The sequence below is a fragment of the Cucumis sativus genome, chromosome 3 (genome assembly GCF_000004075.3).
Source record: "Cucumis sativus cultivar 9930 chromosome 3, Cucumber_9930_V3, whole genome shotgun sequence".
NCBI lineage: Eukaryota > Viridiplantae > Streptophyta > Magnoliopsida > Cucurbitales > Cucurbitaceae > Cucumis > Cucumis sativus.
The window spans coordinates 6067922-6091001 of NC_026657.2; the positions used below are offsets into that span (position 1 = coordinate 6067922).

At 33.9% G+C, this 23080-nt stretch overlaps 2 protein-coding genes and 1 long non-coding RNA gene across 4 annotated transcripts; 2 read left to right on the forward strand and 1 right to left on the reverse strand.

Annotated features, from left to right (window-relative positions):
* Window positions 1-4199: 4199 nt before the first annotated feature.
* On the forward strand, window positions 4200-6198 carry LOC116402631. The gene is made up of 4 exons (XR_004215082.1): window positions 4200-4674; window positions 4773-4850; window positions 4927-4981; window positions 6001-6198. It is a non-coding gene; the product is annotated as an uncharacterized LOC116402631 (long non-coding RNA).
* Window positions 6199-11233: 5035 nt separating this feature from the next.
* On the forward strand, window positions 11234-14980 carry LOC101213564 (endoglucanase 25). The gene is made up of 6 exons (XM_004133697.3): window positions 11234-11821; window positions 12392-12699; window positions 12941-13402; window positions 13622-13757; window positions 13890-14062; window positions 14222-14980. The coding sequence occupies exons 1-6, from the start codon at window positions 11443-11445 to the stop codon at window positions 14630-14632; spliced, it is 1869 nt and encodes a 622-aa protein (XP_004133745.1). The 5' UTR covers window positions 11234-11442; the 3' UTR covers window positions 14633-14980.
* Window positions 14981-15074: 94 nt separating this feature from the next.
* On the reverse strand, window positions 15075-20360 carry LOC101213801. 2 transcript variants are annotated; one of them, XM_011652296.2, is made up of 6 exons: window positions 19977-20360; window positions 18917-19181; window positions 17613-17849; window positions 17247-17464; window positions 16457-16684; window positions 15075-15604 (listed from the first exon to the last, which is right to left on the reverse strand). In XM_011652296.2, the coding sequence occupies exons 2-6, from the start codon at window positions 19166-19168 to the stop codon at window positions 15469-15471; spliced, it is 1071 nt and encodes a 356-aa protein (XP_011650598.1). In that variant the 5' UTR covers window positions 19169-19181; window positions 19977-20360; the 3' UTR covers window positions 15075-15468. The 2 variants fall into 2 exon arrangements, with proteins under 2 accessions (XP_011650598.1, XP_004133746.1); XM_004133698.3 differs by having other exon boundaries at window positions 18917-19188; window positions 19977-20358.
* Window positions 20361-23080: the final 2720 nt, after the last annotated feature.

Sequence of the window (23080 nt, forward strand, 5' to 3'; positions counted from 1 at the left end):
TCTTCTATAGCATTTTGCTTTAAAAGCTATGTTATCAAACTTTTGTTATACAGGGAGAATACACTGAGATAGTATACTTATTCTACGTCCTCATTTTGGTTCTATTGCATACAAGTTCATACAAAATTAAATTCTCAATTTAAAGACCTTTTATAAAGTGAATAAGTCAATTTGTTAGATGGTTTTCTAATAAATTTTTTATGAAGTGAATATATTAAAGACTTTTTAGCTACCCAATTAAAATTGTGAGACAATTTAATACAAAATTAAAATTTTAGGTCTCATTTGCTAAACCTTTACTTTTTACTTTTTGGTTTTCTAAAATCTTTTTCTAGACTTTTGTTTTCAAAAAAAACCAAGATTTTGTAACTGTAGTTACTTATAGAATATAAGACGTGATTCATATAAAATAATATTTTATATAAGTAACTACATGTTTATTATATTCATTATAAAATAATGTTTTGTATAAGTAACAATGCAAACATTCCACGACACTCTCGTTATTCATAATATTTAATGAGAAATTGCATAGGATAGTATTTTGAGAATAAGATATAACAACTATAGCTCATTGTTTTAGAATTTTGCAAATATGGCCAAATTTCTCACTTCTCCATCTTACATTTGTTATTATTGAATAACTTATTTCTCTCCCTCTTTTTAATATCTCATTATTTATTTATTCTCCCACTTTTAAGGTCCTAATTATTTGTTTATTCTTATTCTAGAAAAAAAAAATTTGTTTTAATCTTAATTTTAAAATATCAAAAGTACAATAATTGCAATATGAAATATAATATAATGGTTGTTGATCGAAGTAATTTAACTTCATTTGTGATTTTCTTTTTACTTTCTTCGATGTGTATTTTGAGTTGAATCGGATTCCAAATGGTTTTGTTTTATTTTTTATATTAACTTTTTTTGTTTTACTTTGTCTCAGTTTCGTATATCAGTGTTGTGATATACTTATATTATATGTATTAGTTGGTTAATATACTTAATACGTGATTTTTGTTTTTTCAAATTTTATGCAGTTCATTAGAGTATTATTAAGTATATAAATGATGTAACTCATTATATCATTATCAAGTATATCAACAAGATATTGTTAAAGCATATCAGTAAAGTGAATCATTATCAAGTATATGAATCAAGTTTACAAGTGTATATCAATAGTATATAAAGTGTATAAGTAGGACTTCAAGCATATCAAGTACATTTAATCAATCAATTGTATAAGTGAAGAATACTAAATGTATCTGCAGTGTATCAGGTGTATCAAACATATATTAGTAATGTTTCAGGTGTGTATCAAAAGGTATCTAGTGTATTAAAGAGTATCAGGTGCATTGAGTGTATCAATCAAATTTATCGGGTATATCAAGAGGTGAATTAGGTGTATCAAACGTATATTAGTAACGAGCGCATTTGTGACATTTTACCTCTTGATGTGTGGTTGGGCTTCGTTTTTGCCATTTTCGAAAATAATAAAATGTGTGTGCTATGAACTTAATTATTATAACTTATTTTGTCATTTTTGCAAGTGCCTCATATTTAATTCTATCGTTTTGTTGATTTTAAATAACCAAAAGAATGTTTAATTTCAAACTCATCCTCCATCTTTTCATTTAATTGGATGATCTCAACGGCATCATCCCCAAATAGCACACGGTCATCAACATAGATGATTAATTTTCCTAATCTTAAAGATTTTTGTGAACAAAGGGTGATCTAAGTGTCCTTGATTGTACCCTTGAAACTTGACAAAAGTGGTAAACATGTCAAACCAAGCTCTCGATAACTGTTTCAAGTTGTAAAAAAACTTCCAAAGCTTGCAAACTTGATTATCAAACTAAGCTTCAAATCTTGGAAGATGACTCATATACAATTCCTTTTCTAAATCATCATTCAAGAATGCATTCTTAACATCAAGTTAATATAGGGCTAGTCTTTATTCTTAGCAACTAACAACAAGACTAACAATATTCAACTTTGCAACATGGAAAAAAGTCTTAGAATAGTCAACCCTATAAGTTTGAGTGGACTCTTTGCAACTAACCTAGCCTTATGTCTATCAAGGGTACCATCTACACTATACTTGAGTGTGAACACTCATTTGCATCACACAATCTTGTGCCCTTAGGAGGTGTGTAGAGATCTGAGGTTTTCTTCTTTTCCAGGACTCTCATTTCTTCCATGACAATAGTCTTCCACTCAGGGCACTCTATAGCAAGATGGATATTATTGGGTATCGTAGTAGGGTCAAGGCTGACAGTGAAGGCTCTAAAATGGGGTGAAAGGTTCTCGTACGAAACATAGTTAGAACTGAAGTGCTTTTTACAAGACCATGTACCTTTCCTCAGCACAATAGGAAGTTCAAGTGGATTATAATACCTACTTATGTTTCTTGGATGGTTCTGCTTGGTTTTGTTTTTAGTAGGTTTTGCAACGACTTTATTCTCATCAACTCTATCATATCTATCTATAATGATCTCATCAACACTGTCCTTCTCAACCATATCTTCAAGGATAGTTGTCTCATATTCGTTATTCTCAAACCCATCATTCTCACCCACCTTACTGTCGGTATGTGTGTTGGTGGAATTCATCTCGGACCTGTCATTTTGACTCATTTTGTTATTAATATATGAGTCAATGGAATCAGCCATACTTTGATTTCATAAAGGTTCAAAATTCTAGATCGGAGCCAGCTAAACAGCAGAAGACCCAACTTCCTTTATGAGATTCCTCCTATAGTAGGTTTTCTAGGAAACTTGGTTTGTAGGTAGCACTATACTATGAGGATGTAGGACTATACTGTGAGGATTTGGGTCAGGTAAGGTAACTAAAGTAGGATAGGTAGACTTTAAGGGAACCACATAGTTAGATTATTCACTCATACTCTCCCCATGAAGTAGACTAATGGGAAAGAAAGGATGATCCTCAAGAAAGTTGACATCCATAGAGACAAAGTGTTTGTGTGAGGATGGATGGAAGCATTTATAGCCTCATTGGTGCAAAGGGTACTAAAAAAACATGCATGCCTGTGTCCAAGGGGTGAATTTAGTTTGGTTAGGATCATAACTATAACATAGGTTGTGCACCTAAACACCCAAAGAAGGACATCAAACGGGGTCTGAAGGTGTAGGGCACAAGAAGGCATCTGATTGATGAGATAAGTTACAGTAAGAACAATATCATTCTGCGAGTAGAAAGGAAGAGAAGTAAACAACGTAAGTGACAAACAACTTCCAAAAGGTGACGGTTCTTTCTTTCGACAACCCCATTTTGTCGGAAGGTATAAGCATAGGAACTTTGGTAGACAATTCATTTAGAGGACAAAAACTCGTTACGGGTGTGGTTTTGAAACTCACGAAAATGATTACTCTATAGGATTGCAATTTTTACATTAAATTGTGTTCTATGTCGTGATAAAAGTCTTGAAATGTAGAGGTGATCTCGAACTTGTCAGAGATGAGGAAAAGCCAAGTAAGACGAGTGTGGTCATCAATGAAGGCAACAAAACCACAATTTTCCAAGAGAGGTAGTGACCTTGGACGGTCCCTAATGTGTGCTTAGTGTTTTGGCACTAGACGAGGCGCTATCAAATGTACTTGTAAAATAAGTTTATGCATGATCTTATATTCCCTAAAGATTTTTCTAAAATTTTCACTCACTAAGCATTCAACTTATGGTTTAAGTTTTCCTCCTTTCCCAGGTAAGCAATGTAACGCCCAAAAATTAAGATAATTTTAAATTTATTTAATTTTATTGAAATTATTTGGATGTTATTTTAGAAATTTGTTGAAGATTATATGTTTGCGTGGAAATCAGGATTAATTAAATATTTTTGGAAGAATATTTAATTAATTATTGAATTTGATAAAATTCAATTCATAAGGTTTAAGGATTTTGATTAATTAATTAAATAAATTATGGAAGATAAGAATAATTATATTATTGAAAATAATATAATTATTTAGGATGATATATTATTAAGATATTATATTTTTTATTTTGGAAAAATAAAAAGAGTTTATTTGATGGAATCGAGTTAATGAGGAGAGAAGAATTTGGGTTTTTTTTTTTTTTTGAAAAGGTAAAAAGGAAAAGGAAATTAATTAAAGGAAAGATATAATAATAAAATTTGTATTTATATTTATATTTATATTTATTAATCTTATTATATTAAGTCTCTCTTGGTTTACGTGCACTTCCATCTTCACCATCTCTTTCGCACACAAAAAAGCCTAGTCGTGTCGCCCTTACACCATCCCCGATCATCTTTCGTCCACCATAATCGTCCGACGAACAACTCGTTGTCAGCCCCGTCGTCAGCTTTCGACCATGCCCAGACGTCTCTCTCTATCGTTTGAAGCCCAACCAAGTCGCATGTCATTTTTGTCGCGTCCATGTTTCATCATATCTGAACCGTCATCATCTGCCGGCTAGCCACGTTTCATCATATCTGAGCTGACAGTCTCCTCTTTTAGTCGCGCGCTAGTTTCCCTCTTTTTCCCGAGCCGATTTGTCCTCACGAAGCTGCACGCGCACCAGAGTTCCCTGGTTGTCGAGCCGTCCGAGCCGTGTCCCAAATCTGAGCCAAGCATCTTTAGTTTTAGCCCTTCTTGCAACCTATTTGAGCTAATTTTCTATTCTTTTTACTTTTTGGTGAGTATTGGACTGGATTTTGGTTTACCCATCAAATAAAACTTTATTTGGTATAAGTAACTTAATTTTGGGTTAAGTTGAATTTTTGTTCTTTGAAGGTTGTTGGTTAAATTCTTTGGAGTAATTGTTTGTGAAACTCTACCTGAAGGGTTAAATTGGTTTCACCCTCTTTATTGGTAAGTTGGAAACCTAAGTAATTAATTGTTTGATGATGGTTATCAAACTATTAATTTAACTCTTATTTATGTTTAGGGTTTGTCTATTTGGAAGCTTTGAACAAAATAATTTTTGTTAAGCTAATTTTAAGGTAAGAGATTCTGTTATTAGACCTTCGACAATAGATTAAAGAGCTTGCATGTATGTTTTCTTTAGTATGCATTAATGTAGCTAGGATGCATAATGTGACTTTTAGAGATGACTGGTATTCGTGGCTACATAGATAACAGTTATGTATGACTGAAATATGTGATGACCGAGATATGTTACGAATAAGACATATTATAACTGAGATATGAATGATTGAGATACGTTATGATTGAAATATGATATTTATGATATGCTACATGTATAGGCTATGATGTTATGTTAGCTTTGTCTATTAGAGTCGTACCCACATGGATATCCCTCGAGATCACCACTAGTATATGTTTTAGGTGTGGTTCAATAGAGTCACTTACAACACGATTATCTTAGGTGTTCCTTCGAGTCATCAAAGACCATTTTCTCTTAGATGTTCCTTTGGGTCACCGAAGACCAATTTCTCTTAGGTGTTCCTTCGGGATCACCAAAGATCATATGTGTTTCCTTTAGGATCACTAGATAGCATTTGTTCGGAAGCACGATAGTTATGGGGTACTTCCTTACAGAACCCTAGTGTGAAGTTAACAGACATCTAGCGGGACTAATAGTGGATCCCTTACTAAGTATATATTTATACTAACTTTTTCTATGTTTAATTTTTTAGGCAAAGGTAGAAGTAGAGGAAAGCTGGTGAATGACAAGAAGTGATTGTGGTTCGCCATAGGAGAAAGTTTATAATTGCTTTCGCCTTTAAGTTTTCAACATTTTGATTTATAGTATTTTATTTAAAATAAATTCAGAACTCATGAATACTCTTATGATATCTGTTTATGATTTTAAAAGGGTCCAAACTAGTATTTGACCTTTACTTTTATTTTTGTAATCTATTTATGATTTATAAATAAGTATTTGAGGTTTTTATTGAAAAATTTAGTATCTTCTTTTTTTTTTTTTTATTTATTTTAAATCTTTATTTAATTTAATAGTAATGACCTCAACTTAGTATAAAGAGTTTGATCGTTACAGGCAAGGCATTGAGGCCTCCTTGTGAAGGTTAAGGCGAGCTGTCAAGCGATGAGGCGTTAAGAGCTATGCTAGGCATTGAGAGCCTAAAGTTTTATATTTAGTATTTATTAAAGTATAAGCTTGTATTTGTATTAATTTTTGTTTAAGATTGAATAAAAGTTGTTAAGTTTCCTCAAGTTTAAGTGTTATCAAAGTTTATCGCCTTGCATGCTTTTAAGTTGTTAAAGTTCAAGTTAAGTTTAAGTTTTAAGGCACGAACATTTTGGTGTTTCACTTAGAGGCGTCAAGGTTGTCCAAGTTGTGTCCACATCCGTAACGCAAGAGAGTGGTATTTTGGATGGGGGTGACAATATCAAACTTAGGGTTGAGACCAACAAGAAAAACATATATTTTGTCAACCTCCTCGATCAGGGAGTACTGTATTCCATCGTTAGGGCAATTTCAGACAATTATTTCTCTACATAAGTCAATTTCCTGTCAAATAACCCAGTAGGAGGTGGCGCAACCAAAACAATAACAGAAAACTAAACAAAAGTCGACAACTGGGCAAGTCTTGATGATGGGGCATGCGATGGTGCACACAACAGTGCGTCAACCGACTGGGTGAAGACAGAAGATGGTGCATACAAATGAAGGTGTAGGCACAAACAATAATGTGTTATAGCTTGGTTGGAGAAGGAACGATGATCTATATGGAGAACTCTAAACCAGAGACACATGTAAAACCTGTGCAGTTGTAGAGTTTTGGTTGTTGGAGAGTTGGGGTTGGCTAACGGGTGAGTTCTAATGAGGCTGGAACCACTCATCCATGGTGGCACTAATTCAACAGCGACAACGACGGTAAATATCGACGGTTGTCCCTTTTACTAGGGTTCCATCAAGTGCTTAATCGTCTAAGGTTTCTTTGATATCTTGCTTTGATACCATACTGAAAGCAGAGACGTAAAATAAACACAAATTTATGTGGAAACCATAGTACAAGTAGAAAAACCATGATACTGATATTTCTTATTATTTTCTTATGATAATAATTAAAGGTACAAGGGGTGAAGTATTTAAAGGCAACACGACCTTATTAAAATAATATAAAATTGGGACAAAGTAAATCTTAAGTACCCTTGGGCTTTCAACATGACGTAAGCCCACTATTTCTAACAATGTTATTACTTGAAACATGATTCACTTGTATGATCATTACGTATTGTTTCAAGTATCATGAAATAATCTTGGTTTTTTCACATAATGGATCTATTGCATGTAAAATAATTAAATATTATAGATCAATGAATAATTAACTACACAAGGCTTTAGGGCATAAATCACAACACAAATAATCTAAACAAAATAGTAAAACCATTTCAAGTAGATATAGGTGAAATAAAGAAATTTAAATTATGTTCTAGTTGTATCATGAATTAAATAAACATAAACAAGATGCAACCTAAACTTATTCATGCCAATTTAAACATTTTAGGTTGTATTTGGGGTTGCCGTCTTATTTTCACAATAGCAAAAGTGTCTCTTTTCGTAGGTTAATGGACCTTGCAAGACTGTTCAAGAACAAAAGCATTTTTTTCAATAGGGGAATGGAAGTGTTGACCAAAAGTGTTGCTCATATGTCATACTTACCTACTCTATGAATTGCTTTCGATTTTCTAAAGATTTTTGTGATGAAGTCTCACAGGTGATTAGTTAGTTTTGGGGTTTTATGTGTCAACGTAAGGAATTGAGAGGGGGGGGGGGGGGGGGGGGGGGGGGGGTTAAATTTTCATGACTTGGAGGGATTCAACTAGGATTTAGTAGTAAAACAAGTCTGGCGTGTTTCAACTAATCCATCTATGTTGGTTTGCAAGTTTTAAAAAAGGTGTTACTTTATTCTGAGACATTGGTCTTGAAGTTGGTTGATTCTTCATCCTCTTCATATTTTTGGAAGAGTTTTATTTTTATGAGGGAAATCTTTGCTTATGAGGGGGTTGTGACATGAATTGGCAATGGGGAGACGACTTTTGTCTTCTTCGATCCTTAGATTCCACATCCTTACTCCTTCAAGCCCATTTATCATGCTAACCCAGATTGTATGCCTCAAGCATTTCTGATGATTCATTTTATCACGACAGACCGATGTTGAAAATCTGCGATGATGTAACCTTATCTTACCAAGGAAAAGGTGCTACTATGCTTTTGGATGCCTATTAGGGGTCAGCTGGATAAAGATTCATGAATGTGGCACTTCGATAAAAATGGGCCCTATAGTGTAAATAGTGGGTATAAGTTGTTCATGTCTTTAAAAAGTAGTGTTGGAAGTTTAAATTCCTCGCATATGGTTGGTTAGTGGAAGGCTTTATGGAAACTTGCTATTCCCTCAAAGGTAAAAACTATGTATGTAGAGAGCCTTTCATCAATGCATTCCTTCAATCACGACTTTGGTGGATAGAGGTTTTAAGGCTTCTTCCTAGTTTGTGGTGTGTCACAAGCACCTTGGGTCTGCTTTACATCTTTTTTGTGATTGTATTTGTCAGCAGGCGCGGGAGCTCTACCTTTAGTTGGTTCCATGAGTTTTTCATGTAGGGGTTCATATGTCACATTTTCAAAATTTATGTGTTGTTTTTTTACATAAGCTTAGTGTCTTTGATTTTGCCATGTAGGGGTTCATATGTCACATTCTCATCAATCAAGATTTATGGCACTTAGGGGGCTTTTGAATGATCTAAATACCTATAAGATTAAGGGTGTTGTTCCAGTGGCAGATGATAAATGTTGTTGGTTATTGAATTATGCTTCAAAGTTTGGTCGATTGCGGGAAATGATTAAACGTTTATCTGTGCTTGATTTCAATATGCTTGTACTGCTCTGAGAGGGTAGTTCTGTGTTTTGGTTGATGCATCTATAAGGGTGTGCAGGTTTCAGGAGTGGGGATTGTTGTTTTTTATGAGTTTGGTTCGATGGTGATGACCTCGATTGGTCATGTGTTGGTGCTCTATTCTCCTTTATTTTGCTCATCAGTTGCATCTTTGATTGATATCTTTTGATTCAAATTGTCTTTCTCTCGTTTGGTTGGTTCAGTCCTCTTCTTCACCTTTGGGTAAAGTAGGGATGTGAATGCATGATATTTGTTCTGGTATGTCCTCTCTTGCACTTTCTAAGCTTATACACGTTCCTTGTGATGGTGACACATGCACTCATTTACTAGCTAAGCGATGTTCTCGGTTGGAGTTTACTTTATAGTTTTCTTCGTTTCCTAGATGCCTTTGTAATGCTATTAGTCTAGACGTGTCTCATTTTTGTAGTCCTTGAAGCATGATTTCTTCTTCTATTGATTGAACGAATATATGGTTTCAAGAAAAAAAAAATACATTTTTTTTATACATACATTAAATAATCATAGGAGACAATTGTATTGATCTGGAATTTGAAGTGGATGCATATAGAAAAGCACAATATTTAGTTAAAAGGTTAATGATAAGTATATTATTCAACCAAGAAAATAGGTATGAATTTAAAATGGTAAGAAGAAGATAGAAAATGAAATAGTGTGAGACAAAGACAAGTGGATGGTTTATTTGTTTGGAAATAGAAAAATAGAAAAATAGAAAAAGAAAGAGAGAGAGAAAGAGAGAAAAAAAAGAAAAAGAAAAAAGAGTTTCTTTGAGTGTCGGCAAAGGGGTGAGTGTGTAATTGGAGGCTTTGGTTAAACCTAACGTTAGTTGGACTTTGGAGACAAATGCTTCCAAACACAGAAAAAGAATTAGATTCCTTCTTCAATATATCTTCATCTTTTAATATATAATATATATAACCATAATAAAAGTGTAAACCAAGCAAAGCCACCACCTCAATAACCCATCTTTTCACTTCTCTTTTTCTTTTCTTTTCTTTTCTTTTTTTCTTTTTAATTGAACATTGTAATCTTCTAGGAAAAACCATTCCATTGGATATTGGCACTTCCATGTTTACTTCATTTTGATTATAATACTCATCCTTTTTCATTACATGAAGGTCAGAGGAAAGAAGGATGGTAGGCTTATCAGAGCTCTCTTCCAACCTTTTGTTATCACATATGGAATGAGATAAGAAAATCATATAACTTCAACATCCATGACACAAATTTTATGTATGGAACAATGCTCCTTTTGTCATGCTTACGTATAAATAGTTTCAAATGAAATAGAAAAACTACGACCTTACTCACTTACGTTTAAAGCAACACAAATTTGATCATGATTTAAAACGTTGTTTTCAAATATAATAAAATAAATAAAAATATTTATAAGATATAATAAAAATTAATTAAAACGTTCAAAATTTATAAATAATAGACGCTAATAGAATATTACCCTATTGTAAATATTTTTAATTATTTTATTGCTTATAATAATTTTTTTATTTTAAAAACAAATAATTTATATTTAAGGTACGAAAAATTCTTGTAGTAAAATCCAACCATTATCTTTTCATTTTCAATTTCAAAAATAAAAATAAGAAGAGGAAATTAAACGTATTTTGATGTCCGATTAAAGTTTGAAGAGGAAAATAAATGAATAAAGAAGAGGAAATTAATAATGTAATTGAGATGAAACTGAAATGGAGAAAAGAAGGGGGAAATGTGATTGAATTATAAGATCAGAAAATGACAGAAAAAAATAATAGGGGTTTGTAATAAATTAATAATAAAGAAATGGTAGACAGGTTGTCGCCGTCGATTAGTGGTTCCGTCACAATCTCTCTCCCTCTCTATACCAAATCATAATGCTCCTTTTTCTTTTTCTTTTTTATTTTCCTAAATTTGTTCACTCATTTATTTAATTCCAACGTCCACGTTATGAGTTTATTATTTTAATTTTCTTTTCTTTTGATAATAAATTATTAAAATTTTGAAATTACTATTTCAGCCTCATAGTTTCATTCTCGAGACTGAAGAGAGAGAGAGGGTTTGGTTTAGGTGGGGAGAGGAGGGAGTAAATTGACGAAAATCCAAGAGAAAGTAGAGGAAAAAAGAGGTAAGAGGGCAATTTAGTAAAATTGATGAAACTATTGATTAGTATTAATATAATTATAGTTTAGTACTAATTATACAATAATTTGGACTCATTTTGAGCACCGTCACTTCCCTTTCCTAAAATCAAATTAATTTAATTAAAATGAGAAAAACAAATCCGAAAAAGTGTTTGAGCAAACAGAACACAGACAGCTATTGCTCTGCTTTCCTTTCTTCTTCATATACTCCTTCTCTGCTTCACTGCCATTAATTCTATTCTCTCTCTCTCTCTCTCTCTCTCTCTCTCTCTCTCTTCATTTCCCCATTCTCCATTTCCCTGCTTTCCCAGATCTGGCTTTCTTCTCTCTGCTTGTCGGTGCCCAATCCCCATCTCTCTCCTCTTACTTTCTCACTCTTTCATCTGAATTTCTTCCCATTCACAGTGTTCAAGAGGAGAAAGATTGAGGATGAGTATGTACGGGCGAGATCCGTGGGGGGGTCCGCTTGAGATTAACGCGGCCGATTCCGCCACCGACGATGATCGGAGTCGGAATTTGCAGGATTTGGACAGGGCTGCTCTCTCTCGGCCTCTTGATGAGACTCAACAGAGCTGGTTGCTTGGACCTGGTGAGCAGAAGAAGAAGAAGTATGTGGATCTTGGCTGCATTATTGTCAGTCGCAAGATCTTCGTCTGGACTGTTGGAACCCTACTTGTTTCTGGGTTTCTTGCCGGTCTTATTACTTTAATCGTTAAAACAGTGCCGCGACATCATCACCCCCATCCGCCGCCGGACAATTACACCCTTGCTCTCCATAAAGCTCTCATGTTCTTCAACGCTCAGCGATGTATGTATATTGTGCATTCCTAACTACCGTTGCCCTGGTTTTTTATCGTTGTGGATTAAGAATGGTTTTTTTTTTTTACTCCTCTTCTTTGCTTATCCAACTAGATCTGGTTTTTTTCGCCATATTTTTTCCAACTGGGTTTGGAATCAGAACACGAGATCTCATTTTTTTTAACTCGTTCTCTGAAGTTCTTGTTTATAATTAATTGGTTTTTGTTGAAAATTTGTATCCTTTTATTTGATTTGTCTGTTGAAAATTTGAGATTCATTGTTAAGGAAATTAGTTGGTAATGGAAATGTTTATAATGTCATCTTAAGATCTACATGTGAATTGATGATCCCCTCGGTGAATAAATAGATATAGCATTCTGTCAATTTCCAAATTTATTAATTGCTAACCCCTTAAAAAACTTGAAATCTGACTTGCCACGGATAAGTTCTGATCAAATCGGACTTGATAAACTTGTAGATTTAGGCATTAAAGAATTAGCTTTATGTTTGTTATTGTTTAATAGTTAAGAGAGCACATGATTTGGTATGGTGTTATTTACTTTGCTTTGTTCGAACGTAGCTGGTAAGCTCCCGAAGCATAATAATGTGTCCTGGAGGGGCAATTCCTGCACGCGGGATGGCGACGGTTCATCGTCTCTATTTAAAGATCTTTCTGGTGGCTACTATGATGCTGGAGATGCAATTAAGTTCAACTTTCCTGCCTCTTTTGCCATGACCATGTTAAGCTGGAGTGTCATTGAATACAGTGCAAAATATGAAGCTGCTGGAGAACTCAACCATGTTAAAGATATTATTAAGTGGGGAAGTGATTACTTCCTCAAGACTTTTAACCATACTGCTGATTCTATCAGTACAATTGTTATGCAGGTATGACAAAATTCTCACTCGGGCTCAATGCTTATTTCCAACGTTGTGGATGACTTGGGTCTATATCCGACAAAATTCCTATAGAAATAAGTCCAAGTGAATTCTGAATGTCAAATTAGTGCCCCAACAAATACTTTCCTTTCCCATCACGTGGATGTTGTTGATACCTTTTTGTTTGATTTTTTTTTTTTTTTTTTGCTGTTCACGGATGATTGATATGTTTCAATTCATAATGTGACAGGTCGGAGTGGGAGACACCTCTGGAGGAAATACAAGTCCAAATGATCATTATTGCTGGATGCGCCCAGAGGACATTGATTATGTACGACCTGTGCTAACATGCAGTAGTTGCTCGGATCTTGCTGCCGAAATGGCTGCTGCTTTAGCTTCAGCGTCCATTGTTTTCAAAGACAACAAGGCATACTCACAGAAACTAGTCCATGGTGCCAGAACGCTTTTCGACTTTGCCAGAAAGCAGAGAGGCAGATACAGTGCAGGTAATGCAGAAGCTGCAATCTTCTACAACTCAACAAGTTATTGGGATGAGTTTGTGTGGGGTGGAGCTTGGTTGTATTATGCTACTGGAAATTCTAGTTATCTTCAACTTTCTACCACTCCTGGCATTGCCAAACATGCGGGTGCTTTCTGGGGTGGACCTGATTACGGAGTGTTGAGCTGGGACAACAAGCTTGCCGGTGCTCAGGTTAGTTTTACAGTTTTGGTTTCTTCTTATAAGTTATGTAGCATTTCTGTTAGACTTATGATGAATTAATATTCGCTATTGTCACAATATTGAAGGGCACTCATTAGTTTCTTGCTATGCATTATGTCTATCTGTTGGAAATCTTACTTTAATAACTATGGAAGGTCATAAAATGGTGTGGAATTCATTGCTTGAACTAATCTTCTACCTTTCTTGTAGGTTCTTCTAAGTCGTTTGCGACTTTTCTTGAGCCCTGGATATCCGTATGAGGAAATCCTGAGGACTTTCCACAATCAAACTAGCATAGTCATGTGTTCCTACCTGCCATTTTTCTCAAAATTTAATCATACCAGAGGTATCCAACCATTCATTGGAAATTGAACACCTCAAAGCTTAACTTTAGTACCTTGCACACCATCATTATTAGTTTTCATAATGTACTAATATAGTTTACATTTTTTGCTATTTTGTTGGGGTGATCTTCTAGGAGGCCTAATTCAGCTAAACCATGGAAGGCCACAGCCTCTTCAGTACATCGTCAATGCAGCCTTTTTAGCTACCCTTTACAGTGATTACTTGGAAGCGGCAGATACTCCTGGTTGGTACTGTGGACCCAATTTCTATTCAACTGAGGTTTTGCGTGACTTTGCCAAGACCCAGGTATTGTTACATTCTTCTTTACACATTATGAACACTAATGATTTATCTAGCTGAATCAACTCAATATGGATTGGTTCAGTTTGGTTCATCAATCTAGTTCAGTTTCTTACCCTCCAATTACAGACATCCAATTCACTACTTTTCTTGGGTTTTCTGCAGATTGATTATATCCTTGGCAAAAACCCCCGTAAGATGAGCTACGTTGTTGGTTTTGGCAATCATTATCCAAAACACGTGCATCATAGAGGTGCATCAATCCCAAAGAATAAGGTCAAATATAACTGCAAAGGAGGATGGAAATGGAGGGACACCACAAAGCCTAACCCAAATACACTTGTTGGTGCCATGGTTGCTGGTCCTGACAAACGTGATGGGTTTCACGATGTTCGCACCAATTATAACTACACTGAGCCAACTCTAGCTGGAAATGCAGGCTTGGTTGCGGCGCTCGTTGCTCTGTCTGGTGAAAATAGTGAAAAGGCAACTGGAATTGACAAGAACACCATATTCTCTGCTGTGCCTCCCATGTTTCCAACTCCACCACCACCTCCAGCACCTTGGAAACCTTGATCGTATAACTCATTCTTCTGGAAGCATGTCACGTAAGTTGCAGAAATGCTGTTGGTTGTGGTCGGATTTTGAAACGTCTGTCGAAGTGAAACTGAGGACTTTAGTGCAAGAATGTAAAACAATATTGCTTGGCAGAGAAACCACAAGCCAAATGATTGAGATAACTATAAGGATTTTGGCTTTAGGGAGGAGATGGTGTTTTTGATACCTGTTTTAATCCATTAATTCTGCAACTCTTGTTTTGGAGTTTGTGATATAGTTAGTACATAATGTATTCTTTAAACACAAAAAAAGTTGTAGAGGTGAAAATGTTTGACAATAAGTTGACATGGTTTCTTTGCAGGTTAAGTGTTTTCTTCTCTTATAATTTCCTTGTTCTGATCAAATTTCTGAATATTTTACATGAATGTGTCACAATTTCCCTTGTATCACTCATAACAAGGTGAAGAAACTAGAGCAGCCTTCATTCTGAGCCACACGTAGGCTTAAAAAGAGAACATTTGGAAATTGAGGCAAGGGAAAATGAAGTTTGATAGTATAGTTAAGGGCGATTGTAGGTTATAGTACATTCCGTGGTCATTCACTTACAATAAGTGAAGATGCCCAAAGTGAGAAGGCGCTCAAAAATTATATTCAAACTAAAAGTTAATTAAATTGCATCATGACACGAGGGAGGGCGCCTTGAGCTTGAGCTTGAGCTTGCAGCCGAAGGTGGGTAAACAATGTACTATAGACAAGCATAGCCACAATATCCACCCTAGTTAGTTGAAATCCTCGTTGATTGATGCAAGAAATAGATCAATATTCTGACTAAAAAGCCTCCACGCTTTCCTTCATCACCCTCTAAACTGATCGCTTGGTTTAGGAGCCCTTTCCACTTTATCAAGTATTCCAGCAACTCTTATTTTGTGGGTAATCTCAGCTACAACCTCTTCTACCGCTCTATCTTCCTTCATCACATTGATTGGAGATCTGCACACCCCATCTTCTAAGTCAGGATGGTAAGGTTTCATATAAACGAACATAGACAACCAACGTATCCTCCCATTGTCATTTGGCTAGACTTAATGAAAATATTGTAAATCTTCCCTAGTTTCTCGATGAATTCTATATCAAACTGCACATGGTTCTAATAATGAATATTTTTCTCCTAAATTTGCAGGTTGCTAAGAATACACGGTATAACTGTATGTCTGTAGTTGTTCTTAGACTTAGAACCCTGTACGATTTATTTTTAACTCACTTAATTTGTCATCAAGATTCACTGTGTAGTAACAGTTAATTGAAGGTGGTTCTATTTCTCTTTACAAGAATTTTACTCTGTTTCTTTGTTCTTTGCAGAGAAAGAACGTGGGTTCTTATAGGGTCCAATGACAACCCCCAAGCCCATACTTTATATTTTGAAAAAGTTCACACCCCTTAAAGAAATGGTCTCGGTGCTGATAGTACAAATTCATGAATTAAATACACAATTTCAAAGTCAGCTGACAGCTACCGTATGTAGTACTTTAGAAATAAATCATCCCAAAATTCCTTTTCCCCCCTCTTCCTCTCAAATCAACCAGACTCACAAACCCATTTCCATTACATGAACCCTATTCTTCAACATTCTAAAGATTCGTTGGGGATGGAAAAAGGAAAGGAATAGGGGAAACAGTTTGTAGGGTAAGTAAATTTAAGCCTAAGAGCCTGAAAACCTTTACATACAACTAAATTCAGTAGAAGTGTTCAGAATACTTTGGGTTAATTGTTAATTTTGGAGAAACTAACCTACATCTAATCCAAGTGAGTCCACCAACAGATAGTAAACCAAACTACTTGTACCTTTCATGTGAAAGATTCTCCACCTCAAAACAGCCAGGGTGGGAGACCGAATACTTTCTATCATCTTCTGCCATTTGAAGGCTGTTCAGCATCCTTTTTGCATAAACAGTGAAAATAACAATAGTGATGATGGCGATGATAAAGGAGATGACGTTATACACAATCTCAACAGTTGTCAGATGCTGTTTTCCATATTGTACATCTGCTAGTGTCCTCATTAGCCGACCACTGCATAAAAGTAAAGCCTATTTAGCATATGTTAACGAGTGCAAAGAACACTGCAGAAATAAGCATCCGATTATGCAAAACAAGATTACATTTATTTGCCCAGATTCACACAAGTATATGACATTGAGAAATTGGGAATATTAACACTAAAACAAAAGTTGACATTGTTCACAGTTATTTTTTACTTTAATAATGAAAACATCCTGTGATAAAAAAAATGTACAAGATCAACTGCATCACTCATGTCTGAGATAACTGAGGATTAAAGAAGATCCTTTGACATAAATGATGAGAATGGAATAGATAGCTTACGCATATTATCACCTTAAACATTCTAACTATAGCAATATATAAATAATCTCAATAGATTATTCCTGTTTCATATGAATAATCTAAGCAATTTGAGATGCTTTCTAGTTTTGTATGGTAAAACAGATCCACAATTCTTGAAAGAACGTGTAAATATAAACATGATGGCTTATTTTCTATATGAATATGCATGCAAACAAATTAACTTCTTCTCCATTCTCGGGTAAGTCATCCAAGGAATTAAGAAAGAAACCTGTAAATGTAAATGAAAGCCTCAGGTATCATTCCTGCAATTGACCCGCACAAGTAGGGCCAAAACCTCATACTTGTTACGACAATTGCATAATTGAAAATAGTGTAGGGAAATGGTGAAACCCTAAAGAGTGCAACAACTTGAAACTGACGAAACCAGCTCCCTTCCCCAGCAAGCCGGAGCATTTCAGCTTTCTTAGGCCATCTCATTAACCATTGCTGCACAATAACGAATTAACAAAGATCAGGAAACCAAATGAAAGATTATAGAAATAAAGCATGGCTCCAGTTGAAAGATTACAAAGTATGGCTCCAGTTGTCCACCAGGATAATTTGAAAAAAAAAAAAAAACTGATAGAAGTCTTACATGAATTCGATCACGGAAAAGTAATCCAATTAAATATGGCAGGACCATCCCAATAGTTGTTCCAACCATTATTATAACGAACCCAAGGCCATAGCCAAAGATCATACCCGCCAACCACATTGAAGGGCCAGAGGGAATAAAAAATACGGGAAATAATGCCAGAGAAGCCACAAGCATTAGTGCAAGCATAGGTCTACCAAAGGCAGTAGCTTCCCACTTCATGATTGGGATGATAACCTGAAATGAACCCAGTGATTAAAAAAAAAAGGTCAAATAAATCATAGGAAGAACAGACGTTAGAGAGAGAGATTCAATTGGCAGAAATCACTAAAAACACCATAAAAAGGCCATGCATATTCTGGACAAGTGAACAAAATCATACAGTAAAATTCAAAACTCATTACAATATACCGTTTAGCTGATTATATCTTCACTACATTAAAATGTTTGTTTTGTCACATAATTTTGGTCATGCCTCTGCAATCAGAATAGTTTGAGCTCTAGAGACCTCGGTTGAACAAGTACCGAAGTTCTCCCAATAATACACACAATAATCACGATGAAATCCCATTTCGAAGTATATGAATTTTGCACCTACAAACAATACTAAAGAACCCCCAAGCACAAAATCCTCTTCAACAATGAAATAGACCATCCTTGTTGTATAGGCATATTTTACAACACTCTTGCTTATTACTTTTTTATTCAAATCAAAATGGTGCCGTATCAACAGTAGTTTGGAAGCAACAACTCGTTTTCAGCCAATCTGGCATAGTGCAGAAAGCAATTCATGTAATATTACTGTTGGTGATATATTAAATTTGCCTTCAACCACTAGCTTAAGCTTTTGGGTGAATTGGTGGTTTAATAATTACATTTCTTTTTAAAAAGGAAAAGAAAGATGTTTATAAGAGGGGAAAACGACCTCATCCTCCCAGTCCTACCCTCCAAAAGTCAAAAAGATTAAAATCAGCTCTACAAATTTGCATTCTTTAAGATGATTTGATGCTTTAGAGCTAAGGTAATCAAATACTAATTACTTTCTATTTCCAGTAAGAATGCTCTTATCACGAACCAACATTAAGATTTGCAAATATGACAATGGTTATATATATCAAGTTGCAGATATGGTTATTTTATATTCAAGCAAACTTAGTTGCACAAGTTTGCAAGTATATCAAACATTATGAGAACAAAGCGGGAAATCTAAATACAAGTAACAGGGACAGATTAAACCAACTGCAGTTCAACTGAAATATAGGATATAAACAGGAAAAAAGGCTATGTAAATTAAGGGGAACTACCTTCTCAAAAAGAAAGGGCACTCCCCACTTGAAGAAAGCAAGAAGAAATACAATACTAATAATGCTCCATAGTGAGACTTTGATCCACCACTTCAAAGAAAATGTGTTTTCTGATTTTTCTTGAGGCTGTAGAATCTCTAATTCCAAAGGAATTGTTTCATTGGCAATGACCAGCCTTACATATTCATTGTTCTCACTTGTTTCATGCCTCCTACTTCCATTTTCACCTAGTTCTTCCGTTGATTTGAGCATGTTGATCAACAACCTGGAGCCTAAGACAGCATAAGCAGCAATTTTTAAAATAATAATTCAGGGTATACAGGAGCATCAGCAGATTTAACGTAGTAGTAAACCATCTCTAAATTGACGACTTTCATCACAAAATTTCTCTAATATTTCATCCTACCACGTAATCAAACATACACATAGCAGCCATGACTGTGGTACAAACGTTTGAATTACCGATTCAAAAAAAAAGAAAAAAACTATTCCCAATGATATTATAAACAAATATGGCGGAATTTGAAGCTATTATTTTGTAAGGCAAAGCTCATTTGACTACAAACAGAAGTAATCCAGAAAGAATAAAAGTGGTCACTGAAACTTTTATGCTCAACAGGTAGAATCAAGTTCTCAAGCATGCATGTCACTCAACAAATCAACGTCCCAAGATTTTGAAGCAACATAAAGATGAAGGAGCTGGAAGAAAGAAATATACTTCAAACTATTTACTCCCATAAAGACAACACAAAAGAGGAAGATGACATGCAAAAGTGAACACAGCCATGAAACAACCCAAAAGCGTCCCCTCCAAGAAATTCTCTTAGCTTGGTGAGAAGCAGCAGGGTAATTACAAATTAGTAAAGTCGGAAAAAAAAAAGTAAAATTAAGCATCACAGATCAAAAGACAATAGAAATCAAAGAAAAGGGGGTAAGGGGAATCAAGAGAAGAAGACGAAAAACTAGGGTTTGGAGATATGATCGAGTAGTACTGGAAAAGAAAAAATAAATAAAAAGAAAAAAATAAAAAGAAGGTGAGCAACAAATTACAGATACCCACCAGTTATGGAAGAGTTAAAAGAAGTTGTGGAGGATTGAGGAGAAGGTGAAAAGAATCAAAGAGAGGGTTGGTCGGAAGTCGGTCGAAAAGGGTGGCGACCCACCGGAGAGGGGAGGAGGAAAAGGAAGAGCAGGGAGAGAGAGAGAGAGAGAGAGAAGTTGGGAAATGGGCGATTGCTTTGCTTACAAGAATGTGTTTGCTGATTAAGAATGAATAAGAAAAAGAAAAAAGGAAAGAAAGAAGGAATTGAAAGCAAGAAGTTGAAAGTAGAGAAATAATAAAAAGGAAAAATGAGAAATTGATTCTGTTGCGCTACACCGCTCAATGCTGTGCGTTCGTACTTCCATGGAAGATTCCCCACAAAAATACCTTTTCCTCTTCTTTTCTTTCTTTTTTATTTTTCAATTTGGCTTTCGTATGAAATGATTTTCATTTTCTTTTTTTTGAAGGCCAACGTTTCTTCTCTCCACATTTTAGTGGTTTATTATATTATTATTATTATTTCTATTTCTATTTCTTTTTGAAAAAAAAAAGAAATAGAAAATTAGTGGCTTCCCAGCTACTTGGAATGTTCTGAATTTTTTTTTTAAAAAACAAAATTAATAAAAATATTAAGATTTTATATTAAATGTTGTATACTTCTTGACATTCGGACGTAGTAACAACCATTATTCGAAAACTTTTGCTCGCACAATCGAGGTGACTTATAATAGTATAGAGATTATAATAGTTTATGTTTAGGGTGATGACTATTAAAGTGTGCTTGGGTAGGAAAAGGGTTATTTGTCTGTTCCTCCTTAATTCATTCCATCCTTCCTTGTCTCATCCTTATTTATAATTAATCAATTTAAGTTTAAATACTATTTCATCTTTTTTTCTTCGTTAATTTCTATACTTATACATTTTGTTAATTGTAATCTTTTTATCAAAAGCTGTTTTTAAGTTATAAATTTGGTATAATTATGTTAATTTAAAATTTTAATTTCTTCCTTTACTCTTAAATTAGGTAATTTAGTGTGATTATACCGCTTGACCAATATATATATATATTTTTTGCTTTTGCATTACGAAAACTAGGACGATTTGGTAAATTAAATATATATAAAATTTGTATATTAAATTTAGAATATGAATTTTTAAAAATTAACAATTTAATCACAAGTAACAATTACGTAAAAAATGTTGAAAACGGATGTCGTATTTAAAGAAATTACTACAAATTGTTTTACGAAAACTATGACGATTTAATTAAATAAACGAAATTTGTGTATTTGAGTTATGATATAAACTTTTAAAAAATAATAATAATTTTTGCTCGTGCATGTGTTCCATGTAATTGACTTTAGTTTATAACTCTCTTCCTAGAAACTACCTTGTTCTTCGTTCCTAGAAATTATGGTGCTAGTTATTGGTTTAAATAAATTGTTAAATATACCCAATTCTATTACTTTTTGAAGAAATTACTAGAAATTGTTTTACGAAAATTAGGATGATTTGGTAACTTAAATATATATATATAATTTATGTATTGGAGTTAAAATACGAATTTAAAATAATAATAATAATTTATTGACACGAAATGCTGGCATAAAAAACATTGAAAATGAATATCGTATTTAAGAAAACTAATTGAACTTGTTTTACGAAAATATAACCATTCGGTAAATTAAATATATGAATATTAGTGTATTGGATTTAGAATACTAATTTTAAAAAATAATAATTTTTATAATATTTTCCATGTAATCATTCTCCCAGACAAATATTATCATAACACTACCTATTATAATCATTTTACTAAACACATATTATCATAACACCACCATACATAATCCTTCCCTCAAACACATTATTACAACACTACTAAAAATAAGTCTTTGTTTGAGGTTAGTCTGTGTTATTATAAACTATGTTTGGGGTGAAGATTATTATAACGTGTTATTATAAGCTGTGTTTGGAGTGGATAATATTATAATATGAGTTTTTCACTTCTTTTTTTCTTTTCTACATATATACTATACATGAAATACACATTTTTCTTCAACTGATTTTATTAAATCATGTTAATTAAGACGTTCATTTCAGAAATTTAGCTTGAATCTTGGTTTTTCACTATGACCCATCACTGGTCTATTTTCTCAGTTTTTTCTTCCCCTTCTATCGCTTCTCTATTACCTATGTTTCTTCTTCTCCTTTTATCATTTTTTTATTATCTCACTGTTTAACCTGTTGATTATCTCGTTTAAAAGAATTGCACTACACATTAAGTAAATTGATAATAACAAAACATTAATGGTTTTCATCCAAAGACAATGACATATTTGAACTATTTTTAAAGGTTTAAGGACAATTTTTAACTTGAAAAATTTTAGGTATTTTTAACACAAAGCTCAAAGTTTAAGGACATTTCGTATAAGTAAGTTGATTCGTATTTGTTTAAAAAATACCTCTTTCCTTTTTAAAAATGGCAATATTACACTTCAACTCCCACAAAGTTTTCAAACTATTGTTAGACTACAAATATTTTAAACTTTTATACGAAAGCTACTATGATTCGATCCAAAATAAACATTTGAATCATCAATATGTTTTAGGTCATCGTCACACTATTTCAAAAAGGAAATAGTAAGGTTGTCCACAATTAATTAGTCCGATTTAGATCAAACTGTTTATTTGGTTCGAACAAAACCACGTACATCTATTTGAAATTAATTTCATGATTTAAATCCAATCAATAATTCTAAATTATTTATTTGTTTATATAGAAAAACATTTAAAAATGTAAATAAAAAAAGAATACATGAGAAAAAATAAAAGGCAAAACAAAGAAGTGAGAGAACATAATAACTAATTTAAGCTTACTAACTACTAATATGTCTATTACAAATTGCAACATATTGATCTCCATATTCTAAAATTTGGTAAAACATTGTTGGTGTAGAACCTCAATCTCTCTTTGTTTAAACCATCAAGCCAGAAAATAAATGCCTACAAAATCTGGCATTTCCAAACCCCATAATTTTGTATAGTCTACCGTAAGACTGACACATGCCCTTAACAATGCAAACGTGAGTGACAACGACATAAAACAAGCAAAATCGAAT